The sequence below is a fragment of the Chrysemys picta genome, chromosome 19, assembly GCF_011386835.1.
Source record: "Chrysemys picta bellii isolate R12L10 chromosome 19, ASM1138683v2, whole genome shotgun sequence".
NCBI classification, from domain to species: Eukaryota; Metazoa; Chordata; order Testudines; family Emydidae; genus Chrysemys; species Chrysemys picta.
This window is the reverse complement of record NC_088809.1, coordinates 12,375,373-12,388,616: the sequence shown is the minus strand read 5'-3', so window position 1 is coordinate 12,388,616 and position 13,244 is coordinate 12,375,373. Positions and strand designations below refer to the sequence as shown.

At 48.2% G+C, this 13,244-nt stretch overlaps 1 protein-coding gene across 1 annotated transcript in view; it reads left to right on the top strand.

The window, feature by feature from the left end:
- Window positions 1-13,244, top strand: part of LRRC75A (leucine rich repeat containing 75A) — a 181,918-nt gene that overhangs the window by 45,045 nt on the left and 123,629 nt on the right. The window contains exon 2 of the mRNA XM_005283407.5: window positions 7,917-8,045. Within this exon, the coding sequence (XP_005283464.1) occupies window positions 7,917-8,045 (129 nt within the window). The remainder of the gene's footprint in view (window positions 1-7,916; window positions 8,046-13,244) is intronic.

Here is a 13,244-nt window from a genome sequence, read left to right as displayed (position 1 = left end):
GGGAAGCAGTTATGCTATATTCTCCTGGGAAAATAGTCCCACGGGCCGTAAGCGGAGGAGTGAACTTTATGGCACCGGGCATATGGGCAAATGAATAGTTGGGGGATACAGGTTATCCAGCCCAAAGTGAATGGCATCGTCTGTTTTTCACTGGTTCTATAGTAAGGTTGCACTCTTCCAGGGACGGAGGGCTCAACTTTTGTTTTGCACAGTTTGTGTCAAAAGCACCAACAATGGGTCAACCAGTTGAAACCAAAATAGTCCACCTGCTGATTGTCTTTCTACAGCCTCAGACTCCAATACCCGGGAGAACGTTTGCAAGTGCAAAATCTGCAAGAGGTCTTTGGAGAGAGCATAATTTTTCCATGGAAAGGTTAATCTCTCTCTTTCTCTCTTGTTCCTAAATAGAACTGGAACATGCAAAATGTTCGGTGGTCTGGTAACTGCACAGGGCCTAAACAGGTCGGTTGTAGAATCCCCTCCCCTCTCAAAAATCTAGCTCTAGAACCCAGGCGGTTCTAAGTTCTAGAACACATTTCAAAAGTGAGTTATAGGCCCTTAGAATCTGCATGGTTTGAAGTGGCTCTGAATTCTAGAAACTACTCCACTCTAAACGATTCTAGCTTCTCTGTGATGTAGCACTGATCCATTTCACTTTCTAGACCAGTGTTTCTCAACCTTTGTGATACTGGGGCTGGCTTGCTGCCTTCCTAAACTGAGTCAGGGAGATCTCAGGGACTGGCGCCAGTCCATGGACCAGTCGTTGAGAAACCCTGATCTAGAATACACATGTTTACATTCTAGGCTCTTAAATCAATCTGGTTCTGAACAGTTGTTGTAGAACTTTTCTTGTTCTTTAAAAAAACAACAACCAACAACCTCCAGAAACTATATAACTAAATAACTCTCTTTAATAATTATGAGTTGGGTCTTCCTCCTTGTCTAATTAAAAGCAAACACTGTAGTGTAGCCTCATTAAGTATTTGCAGTGCAGTATATAAGATCATCCATTATTTCTATATCTCTGGGTATAATTAAGAATAGTTTTTTTTAAAGTACCAGCATGACAGTGGCAATATGACAGATCATTGGTTTGTGTAGTTAGTTTTTAAAAAACAAGCTAAGTAGTTTATAAGCAACAGGCGCGCTAACTGGTTAACTTCAATTTTTTGGTACTCCCATGAAATTAAAAACAGCCCAAAGGATTTTGATTTTAAGCTGTAGAATTCCCCACTCCCTGGGCTGAGGCTATTCATGCCAAGTTTCAGCCTGGAGTCAATATTTTATACTGCGTTGGAAGATTTGAAGTGAAAATGCCAGCAGAGCAGAACCTTAACTCCATCAGTGCCAGGATCTAAATTCTGCAAACTGCAGAACCGTTGCATTGCTGCTCCCAGTCTGAGCCTCCCAGTTCCACTCCACGCAGTATCCTCCCTTAACTTCCTGAGTTCAGTGTCTTAACAAAACGAAGGAAAGAAGGGCAGATGCTTGCTTCCAGCCTGCAGGGTCACACAGCCTCACTGCTTGCAAAGGACTTGCGTCCCCACGAGCCATTTATCAAGAACTGAAGCATTTCCAAGCTTAGTGGTTCACGCTGAATTGGAACCAGCGCTGAGTCATTAGTCACTTGCACTGTCTTTATTAAAGCACTGGGGACGCTTTGATTTCAGTTATTAACAACTTCCATGTGTGGCTGCCTGCGGGGCTCTGCCAGCTACTGCCCTTTGGATCATTGAACATCATTGGTAGTGGTCGGAGGCTGTGTTGTTGTGGCAGGGAGCATGGGGACTAGGCGGTCAGGATTCCTCCTGGTTTCTGGTTCTTCTACCTGACTTAGGCCTGATCTGCCCTTGAAAGTTGTATTGATTTTTACCTGTCTAATTATACCAGCACAGCTCCTAGAGTGGATGCTGTTAGACCAGTATAAAGATGTCTTGTATGGTATATTTATTCCTCCTCCCATATTGCAACAGCCAGGGGCTGTGGAGTACCATTTAAAGTGTGTGTGTGTGTGTGTGTGTGCGCGCGCGCGCCATAGATTTGCCACCTGCCCCCCCCCCCCCCTGAACCCTTCTTTTCTCCTCCCGGGTGCACCCCCACGAACAGCTTGGCCCATGAGCGCCTACACCTACCCCCGTCCAAATCTGAGTGAGTGGTGGTGTGGGCTGGCACCTGGGGTTGCAGCGTCGCTCAAGTTTGGCCCAGCTGAGAAGTGGGTGGGGCTGTGGACTGGGTGCGGGGAGAGATAGCTCAGTGGTTTGAGCATTGGCCTGCTAACCCCAGGGTTGTGAGTTCAATCCTTGAGGGGGCCACTTAGGGATCTGGGGCAAAACCAGTACTTGGTCCTGCTAGTGAAGGTAGAGGGCTGGGCTCGATGACCTTTCGGGGTCCCTTCCAGTTCTATGAGAGAGAGTGGTCCCCCTGGTTCTACGGGCTGTTGCAATAGCTATCCCAGTATAAGGCTATGTCTATACCGTGGGGATTATAGAGTGTGTCAGTGGCCCCATAGCTAGGTTGGCATGATGCTGTAGGGTATGGAAGGGGTTTTTCTGGCTCTGTTAGGAACCCCACCATCCTGCGCAATGGTAGCTGGGTTGACGGAAGCATTCTTCCATCAACCTAGCTGTGTCTGCGCTGGAGTTTAGGTTGGCACTGTTACTGCACTCAGGAATGTGAATTTTTCACACCGCAGCTGAGCGCCGTAGCTATGTGGACTAAGACCGAGCTCAAGTCCCCCTTGTACTGATATATCAGCATCCAACTAAGGGGGTTGTATGGCTTTAACTAGACGGGAAGTTAAAGCGGGTACAAACTTCTAGTGTAGACAAGGCCCATAATTTGACTTTGGGCAAGTCAAGTCCTTGTTCTAACCCAGGGTATCCTACAGCAGCCTACCTGCTCCCTGCAATTCACCCCATCAGCCTTTGTGGGTATGTCTACACTGGAACTGACTCGGGCTCCCGGGGCTTGTGCTACTGGACTTAAAATAGCAGGGCAGATGTTCCCACTCAGGCTGGCGCCCCGGCTCTGAGACCCGCCCCCATTGCTGGGTCTCAGAGCTGAGCGGAGCCTGAGTCAGTTGACCTGGGCTCCGAGACTTGCTGCTGGTGCTGTTTTTTGTTGGCAGTGTAGACGTACCCTTTACGGTACAAGGGGCTCTTCGGAGTCTCAACTGAGTCCTAGTCCCACAGCCTCCTCTGGGAGGCAGCTGACTGAGTCACAGGTAGGGCTGGGCTCATCTCCCCTTAAAAGGGGCCAGTCACCCTGTGACAATACCATTGTGATTCAGTAGCATCTGACAGCCACTTTGTACTGGTGTGAATGCACCAGGAGCAGAGCAATTGAGAAACAGGCCCAATCTGTTATGCAATTCATCTTGTGTCTGTTGCTTGGGACAGATCTCACTGTTCATTGTGTTCAAAGTGCCGAATAACCATTAGCTAATAATCGTCATAGAAATCCCTTGTGAGCTGAATGTGTGTTATCCCCAGTTTATGGATGGGGAAACCAGAGGCAGAGAGAGATTAAATGACCTGCTAAACATGGTTTTAAAAATGACACAACTTCTGCTTCCACGTGCAACGTTTTTGAAAAACTAAATGCGATAGCGATCTGTGTCGTTTCCTGCATTCCAGTGGCAGGCAAAGTGTGTCTGCTCTAGTCCTATCAGGACGATGCCTCTTGTTACCTTACTACTTACAGCGAGTTTTACCAACTTTGTGGATGTTAACGTCTATTTTTTATGCATGCGTCCAACGAGAAAAACAGAGTGACTTTCATTGAGGTGCGTAATTCACTGCACAAAATCCATCGGTACAAGCGCTTTCATGAGAACCAGCCCAAACATGGCAGGACAGAGCTTGCTGTTGCTTCCTGGTGTTGCTTACTTGTATGTGTAAAGCTCCTATAGCGACTCTGTTAGCTGCTGGTTTAGCATCCATTTGTATTTCTGTTGGGTCTTGAGTCTAGATGAAAGCCGAAGGGTTCCAGGTTCAAGCCTCCCCTTTCTGAGATAAATCAGCTAATTTTTGCGTTCTGCAGGCATCTGAGGCTGAAAGATTTAGTGTTCTGCACCAGAATCTCTCCTTGTTTGGGATGGAACTTCAAAGGTGAAGGCTGTGGAGGACCAGCTGGGTGTGGAATTGTCTCCTGCAAACTGTTAAGCCTTTGATGTATTACGAATGATGAGGGAGATTAATAGCACAGATGGATGGAGTTTCTGACAGCAGGCATCTATCTTTGAGAATCTGCTTTGCTTGCTACCTAGAAGTCTGTCCCCTTTTATGAGTTAATTTGCTAGGACCAAGGCTGCATTTCCATCTGAAAATCTCCTTTCTTAGGTGTGGCTCTAGGGTGGGATGGACTTTGTTGGGCAAAAGATTTTTTTGGGGCAGGGAGAACTGTCATTGTTCTCTTCAGTCTCCTGAATGATTCCATATTAAGCTGTATCTTTGAAAATGTTGGCATGCGCACACAACGGCCAGCAAAGAAGAATTTCGGATGCGTTTTCTACAAGGTCCTGAAGCAGAATTGTGTACTGGTCTTAGAGAGGCTGCTTCTGCATCCCCTCCCCACCTTCGATCCAGTGGATAAGTTTGGGAATTTCAGCTACTTTTATTCAAGACCATGTTTTGGCTGTCACCTCGCACAACGGGGCTCTGATTCCTCATTTGGGGCCCTCAGTGCTTCCATGATGCATACAATGAATCAGAAAAGCTTTCGTGCTGGATACTGTCAGTCCATATGGCTGGACTCTGTAGCTTAATTGGCATGTCCTAATGCGGCTATGATTATAGCTCTACTCACAGCTAATCGAGAGTCTCATACAAGGGTATAGAATTGTGTCTTTGGCTCAGAAAGTCTCCAGTTCAGTTTCGTAGGCTGCCCATTCGATATGTGACTTAGCCGATGACTGCTGGAGTTAGCACCCACAATGTCATTGTCTCTCCTGCTCTACAGCTACCATTACGCTTTACTCGCCCTTCTCCTTAAGACAAGCCTGGAGAAGCTGCAATAGTTTTCCTGGAGTCAACTTATCTGGGCTGTAAATTGGCTTTTAATTTTATTTATTTATTTTGGGTGGTTGCTAATTAATACTTTACTGTCGTCCCATTTAAAAAAAGAAAAGACCCTCTTTTCTCCAAGAGCATCAGGTCACCTGTGCAAAGAATCTCTCTCTCTCCCAGGAAAAGCTCAGTTCTTCTAACTCTGAAACAGTTGCCAGGCTGCATTTTGTCACTGGCTGAATTTTAGTGGGAGTTTAATTGATTCCTGTGGATTGTACATAGAGGGTGATTGCAAAGCATTTTGGGATCCTTTGTGCACGGATCTAAGGAGCTACACTTGTTCTTCAGGATCGGAGCACGTTTTTATCTAGTCTGCTAACCTATCTCTGGAAGTGCCCAGCACCTGACCACATCCCATGCAGTGTCCTGTCCCCGAGTGCCTCACCCCAGTGTGCTCAAAATGTGACCCCCACGATCGGGTGACCAGATAGCAAGTGTGAAAAATCGGGACGGGGAGAGGTAATAGGGTCCTATATAAGACAAAGCCCTGAATAGCGGGATATCTGGTCACCCTGTCCAGGGACCATGCATCCCACAAGGTAAGAGACATTGAGAAGCAGGCAGTAAGGACACTGGGGAGGTGGGTGTGGGAGATTCTCTCCCTGCTATAAAATGGTTGTCCGCATAAAAAGTTAGCACCACCTCCTGTGCAGTGTGAGGACAAGGGAAATGGCTCCTGACTGCAGCTTGTGCCCTGAAGCATGCAGCTGATTAGTCTGATCATTATCCAAGCCGTCACAGCTACAGGTGTGATATGGGGCAGTGAGAATGTCCGGCCCTTTTTAAAATATCCAGGCTTTTCTGCATTGGATTGTGGTTTTTGTTTTGGTCCTTCCTGATTTTTTTTTTCTCTCTAGAGACATCCCCTTTGTGTTCCCATCTTGCCCTATTTCCAGGGTCCGCTTTGGGGAACATTCACATGGCTCCATTCCTTCCTGGCCAAGCGTGAGAGCCCCCATCAGCTCCGTGAGGGCAAATGGAGGCAGCCGGTCAGGATCTGAAATGTGCAGCATGTGACCGATCTGAGTGCAGGGGTTGCGTACGTGCTGCTTGGCATCTGGGCTCAGCCGGCAAATGGGTCATCCAGAGGGAGAGCTAGCGGACCTCGCTTACAAAACCCACACGAGAAGTCATGAGTTGCAGGATGTCACTGTTACTCACTGACACGGACCAGGGGCGGTGTTAGCAGGGCAGCTTTTGGGGGAGTGTAGCAACCTCCCATACTAAATCCAGTGTTCACTCTTAAAGCACCAATTCCATGCTGTCCTGTGAAGGCAGGTGCAGCCGGTGAATTTCCCTCTCTGGCCATGCCCGGGGTCTGTTGACAGAAGCACTTTACGGAATAGGAGGCAAGCTTGACCACTGCTGTGTTGGTGCGCATTCAGGGGTGAAAGTAACTTAAAGTACTTACCGATACGCTGAAGTCCTGAGTGGGGGTGTGGCCTCAACTGGAAGAGATGGGGCCTTTCAAGATGTAAAGGCCCTGGGGCTCTGGCTGTGGCTGGGAGCCCCAGGGCCTTTAAATCACCCTGGAGCTACCAGCTGCAGAGATGGCTGGGAGCCCTGGGGCTTAGGGGTGAATTAAAGAGCCCAGGGCTCCGGGCCCTTTAAATCACTGCGGGAGCCCTGCCACCACTATCCCGGGGCGGCAGGGCTAGAGCAGGGATTTAAAGGGCCTGGTGCTCCTGCCACTGTGGGGAGCCCTAGACCCTTTAAAGTGCGCTGGCGCTCCGGCAGAGGGGCTCAGGTGGTGCTTTAAAGGGCACGGGGCTCCCCGCAGGGGCCGGAGCTCTGGGCCCTTTAAATCACTGCCGGAGAAGCCGGTCCAGTTCGCCACGTACTGGACTGGACCGGCTTACTTTCACCTCTGTGTGCGTTGCACTTTGAAGATGGTGCCTAGAATGCTAGGTGTCGAGAAGGACGGAATATTATCCCAGCTGTGAAAGGGTGTGCGTGCGTGTGTGTTCACGAGAGGGCTACAGGCCAAGTGGTGACACAACCCCTCACTGGCCAGGATTGAAACCCAGGCCCGTCACACCCTAGTTTACAGGCACAGTACCAAGCCAGAGAGAGATTTAAGTGACTTGCCCATGGTCAGACAGAGTCTGTGACAGAGCTGGGAATGGAACCAATCTGCAGAGTCCCTGCCCAGTGCCCTAACCACAAGGGCATCCTTGTTGTATTAAGAGCTGAGCAAAGGGCTTTATCTTACAGCAGTAGCTGCTTTGTTTGTGGAACGCGCTGTAATCTGCCAATAAGCTTGAGTAGCACTGCAATATCCCCGGGGAGCTGCTCTCGAGGGACAAAGGACAGCTAGTAGATGAGAGAAGATATCTGAAGTAAATTGAATACACTGTATTTAATCCCCCCCTCCAACCCTTTATGAAAAGCTAAAGAGCGGAACGGTCGATATACACTAGTGTGTTTAATAGCGTTGTGGGGTTTGTGCCAAAATTCCTTACGTTGCTGTGTCTTGAGACACCCTGGGCCAGATTCTGTCTCCCAGCCATCTTATGCTGGCATAGTTCTGTTGATTTCAGTGGCGTCACCTGTGGCTTGCCCTGGGGCAGTGAGAGGCGAATCAGGCCTGCTGAGTATAGTTTACTCAGTGAATGTATTGCTTATGAAGCGTGCCAGTTGACAGCCCTGGAGCCTGAGGTCTGCTCTCCATAGTACAGGTAAAGCATTGGCGTGCAAGTGTCCCCACACCAACGCGCCAAGGTACTTGGAGACGGGCACATCTGAGCTCCTTGGCTACTGCCCTGAGACTGCCAACACAGGTGAATTGTGAGAGATGGGCTGTTGCCATCGACCTCCTAGTGTAACTAACCTCGCTCTTGTTTTCTGCAGGACTTAGGAATGGAATCAACCTCTCTGGATGACGTCCTGTATAGATATGCCAGCTTCCGAAACCTGGTGGATCCAATCACCCATGACTTGATCATCAGTCTCGCTAGATACATCCATTGCCCCAAACCGGTAGGTAACTCGCTCCAACTACATGGCCAAGGCAGTTCTAGTCACTTGATCGTTTGGGAAATGTTGTTTTGTTGTAAACGAGAAGCTTTTTGTGCGTTTGCTTGTTTTTTATAATCAATGCCGCACAAAATACCTTCAGGTTAACACCGAGATTGTGATCCTCCGAGTAGAGATGTCCTGTTGTGGGGAGAGTGGATCGATGCACAGTATTCTCTGTGAATTCCCAACAACCCGAATGACGTGCATTTAATGCTTCGTTAATTCTGTTGTTTGTTTTTTCATATTCCCCGTTTTTGCTCTTTCCTCCTGTCTCGTTTGCTCGGGCACGTACTGTCTGGAACAATACAGGGGTATGGGCAGGATGACTTCCTAGGCCTTTTCTATCTCTGATTTCTGTGGTGCCTGTCTTTCCTCTTGTGTCTCTAAATGAAGCGAGTACCCAGATGACACATTTCTCACCCCTGTAAGGAGGGCACTTGTCTTTGCAAGCGTTTGAGCATGCTGTGAGCAAAGCTGGCAGCACAGGGGCCTGGAGAGCGTGGCAGTCAGAAGGAATAGCCTGAGCCGAATAGTTATCGGCTGGGGTGATGGGTCTGAACTGTGATGTCAGAACCGGGATTTGCTTTCCATTGCATCATAGTGGTGGTTTTATCGTGGCGTGGGAGAGACCTGGCCCCATGCTGCTCTCTTCAGAGTCAGAAATGGAAACGGAGTTGTTCAAAGCAGTGTTTTGATATTAGACAGGTTTGTACGTCAGCTGCAGTTATGGCAGAAACGTTCCTAACCCACCCGGCTTCAGCTTTTGATGGCGACGTGCCAGATCCTCCACTGGTGAAAATTGGAGTAACTCCACTGAAGTCAATGGGAGCTATGCCGATTTACCCCAGAGGAGGATCTGGCCCTGTTGAGTCATGGAAAAGGTGTTTGAACGATGGTTCTAAATTCGGGATGGACAGAAATGGACGTGATTCTGGTTTTGGACCTCATCAGTCAGGGTATGTTTTGCGGGAGTGACTGGGATGCAGGCCCCATTTCATCTGCCCCCCGCAAAGCTTGGGAGCGTGTGGTTTCAGATGAATGGTCCGCAGGGTTTGGATTCCTCTCTACTTTTCCTGTTGAGGGCTAGAGCATTCGTCACAAACCTCAGTAAAGACCCGAGTCCTCTTCAGCCACGCTTAGAACGTTGGGGCCAGGTATTCCAAAGAGCTCCGCTCCTGTTTAGGGATGAGACTTTCAGAAGTGCTCTGCACTGGTGAATCTCATTCTGTTGGGCTATTTTCTTTCCCTAGGATTAATTTTTTTAATTAACCACTTAACACCCCCCCCCCCCCCATTTCAGTGTTTGATTCAGTGAACTGCGTGGACCTGGGATGGACTTCTCAAAACATCTCGGCTGCTGAGGAAGGGGGATTGAAAGAGAGGAAGGATGGCCCGGTGGTCAGGGTATTAGCTTGGGAGACCTGGGTTCAGTTCCCTGCTGTGCCGCAGGCCTTGGCAAGTCATTGAGGCTACGTCTAAACTTATGCTGCTGCTGCAGTGCTTCGGTGTGGGCATTTTCACTACTGTGATGGGAGGCGTTCTCCCATTGGCGCAGATAAGCCATCTTCCTCAGAGACCGTAGCTAGGGCGACAGAAGAATTTTTCTGTCAACCCAGCGCTGTCTACCCTGGGGGTTATGTCTGCATATCTCAGGGGGATGGATTTTCCCCTCCCCTCCCCCCTGAGAGATGTGGCTATGCTGATGTAAATTTTCAGTGTAGACTGTCCCTTAGCTCCTCTGTGGCCGAATTCTGTAAATTCGAGATAATGGCTCTTCTCTCCCTCACGGGGTGTAGTGAGTGTGACAGGTTGCCCCCCCATCTGGGGTGCTACCTGACGTACTGGGGTCCCACTGAGCCCGCCCGTTCCACCAGCCGGGGCTTCCTCACCCTGTCCTGCTGTGCCAGACCCTCAAGCCTCTTCTAGCACACACAGGTATGGTCACACCCAGCTGCAAACAGACACAGAGACTGAAATCAGCGCTGTGTGGGAGGATTCAGCTGGGGGATTGCCCAGTACTCAAGTAAACACCTCCGTTGGGGTGTAAACCCCAAATTATATTGTCTTGCGCTGTATAGAGATCTATACAGCGTAAGCTCATAAAAATTGCCCTCTCCCTCAATGTGGAGGGAGATATGCACAGCTTGGTGCCGCCTCCCCTCCCCAGTTATAAATGGCACTAACTGGTTTATAGGAAACTGAAACAAACAGGTTTATTAACTACAAAGGACAGATTTGAAGGGATTATAAGAGATAGCAAACAGATCAAAGCAGATTACTGAGCAAAATAAACAAACACGCAAACTAAGCTGACTTCACTAAAGAAACTGGTTACAAATAGTAATTTCTCACCCTAACTGTTGTTTTGGGCAGGTTGCAGAATTCCTTGAAGACAAACTGCTTTTGCTTGCACTTAAAGTTCCACATATTTCTCTTCACAGGCCAGATCCCTGTCACAGCCTGGGCCCCAGTCCTTTCCCCCTGATCAGTTTTACGTGTTTACAGCAGTCATCTTGGGCGGGGAGTCCGTGACGAACCAGCAACACTGATTAACTCACTCTCCAGCCTTAAATAGAATTTACATGTGGTGGGAATCTTTGTTTCCATGTTTGATCCCCACCCCTCTTCAGTGGAAAAGTACCAGCAGACCAAGCTGGTAAATTCACCCCCACGGTGGGGTAAGAGTCTTCCCTTGAGTTGCGTGACGCTAGAGTGGCTTGAATAGAGCCGACCCAGGATCCTACTTGGGTGAGTTTTCTTAGGCATGTCAGTGCTGCAGTGGGGCCTAAGCCTTGTAGCCCTGATCTGCATTAAAATCTAAAGGGCGTGAGTTTTGGTGAAGTCTCTTGTAGGAGCTGGATCCAAACATTCTCCAAATTCTGGCACTGTTTGGACGCAGGGGTTGGGGTTGGTCCTGTCTCCAGTTAAGAATGTATAATACAACTCTCCTTAAAGCCTCCTGCTGATGGGCCCGATCCTGATTTCAGTGAGATTAGTGCAAATGTGGAGTAACTCTAGTGGAGTCAGTCCAGATTTCCTCCAGTGTCACTGAGATTGGAGTCAGGCCTGAAATGTCGTTATCCTGTTGGAATGCATAAGCACAAACTAAGCGCTGTCCATTATACACAAGAGTTGTGCTGGGCCATGCACGGAGACATCATCCATCCGTATCTGTTACCCAGTGTCAGCAATTACTGTGTACCTTGGGCTGTGTGCCCTTTGCGGTATGCGAGGGAGCTTTATAGTGAAAGAAGCTCTCAGAAAATCAATTTTAAACATGAATTCATTCACCATTATCTGTCGTTTTCTAGTGACATTTCAGGGAGATATTTGCTAATGATCAAAGACATTTAAATGAGCATTTCTTTCCTCAAAACCACAGCCCTGGGGGGAGAGGAGGTTGATATTTCTCTTTCAATTCTTCCCCCCCCCACCCCGGGCTGAGGAAAGGTGCCAGGCTGACAGCTCTGAAAAGTGCTTCGTTTAGTCACAGAGTGGGCACAACACAGGTAGAGGCAGAGTATGTTTCCTTCTCTGGCATGCCTTATCCCTGACTTAGAGGGGAGATCAGTCCTCGTGGCTCATCTCACCCTGGGGTTTGCTGAGTGGCTGTTTCGTGCTGATAAGAGTGCTGCTTTTATGATGTGGATATGTGCCCTCCGGGTGATGGACTGAGAGAGACTCATTTTACATAGGCGTCGCAGGGTAACGACTTTGGGTCACTGATGGCTGCCGTAGGTCAGAGGTATAATGCTTTGCACTTGTGTCTCGCACCTCCCTTTTAGCACGTCAGACGCAAATGAATGAGGTCTCTGCACTCTGCTGAGGTCAGGGTTGGTGTTCCCATTTCACAGATGGAGACATCAGGGGACAGGGAGGTTAAGTTCCTTGCCCAGAGTCCCATGGGGGAGTCAATGAACTATAACCAAGATGCCCTTCCCCCTAGTTCTGTCTCTTTATCACAGGAGCACCCTACCATAACCTATTATCAACCACATAATTCATCCAGCCCCCTGGCCTGTGTGTTGTGACATGACCTTGGATTACAGTTGTTGTTCTGAGTTCCCGACGTCACATTAATTTTGATGGTAGCAAATGCTGATGTTACAAAGACAGGGGAGGGGGGCGAGACAGTGCAGTCTGGTGGTTATAGTATAGGACTGTGGTTCTGGACTCATCTGTGCCACTGGCTCACTGTGTGACTCTGAGCAGAGCAGCAACCTCTGTGCCTTATTTTTTTCTATTAGTAATATGAGGAAAGTGATATTTACCCACCTTTCTAAAGTATGTTGCAATCTTCAGATGCGGCAGACTATAGAAGCACAAAGTATTCTTCTTCACTGCAGGATCCCAGCTAAGCTGTGAGCCAGAGACTTCTTATATCCAAATATCTGAAATAATAGCAAAGGGGATAAGAACGATATGACTGTCAAAGTCAGTGACATTCTGTATTCGTGCTCCTTTTTTGCCAAGCTTGCTTGTGAAAATCCCTCTGTATGGGAGCTGAATACATCTGCATCGCATTAAAATATTTTGCAATATCAAAGTGGCTGGGAAGCTCACACTTCACTAATAATGACTCCCAGTATCTTTCGTTACTTAATGTGTTTTGTCCCACATTCATGTTTTCTTTGTAATAAGAGATGTTCTTTTGAAAAGCTCTTCTGTACAAACTGTGGGAAAATAGAAAAAGGCTGAACCCGGGGGTCTTGGAAGCAGCAAAAAAATAGCACTAAGCCTTTTTTTTTTTTTTTTTTAAAGGCTAAAATTGTATAACGGTAACATCTGTGTAATTTTCAGTGACACCATTACTGGCAATCATCACTCAGCACCTCCAAACTGGGGGAAGCCAGCAAGACTTAGCAAAAAAACAAGTATGGCTGTAGGATCAGCATGACCTTACGCTGTAATAAATTAAACTCTTCAAACTGAGAGCTGTTTCCTTGACTCTGAGCTCTGTGTGCTGGCACTGAGAGTCTAACAGGCCCAACCCTAGTGAAAGTGAAGTCAGTTGCATAAGGGTTGGGGTGCTATCCAGTAATCTACTCTGTATACAAGATCAAGGTGCAGAATGAGAGGGAGATGAGGTCTAGTGGTCTGAGCACAGGCCTAGGAAGCAAGGGTCTCTGAGTTCTAATCCCAGTTATGACATTACAGATT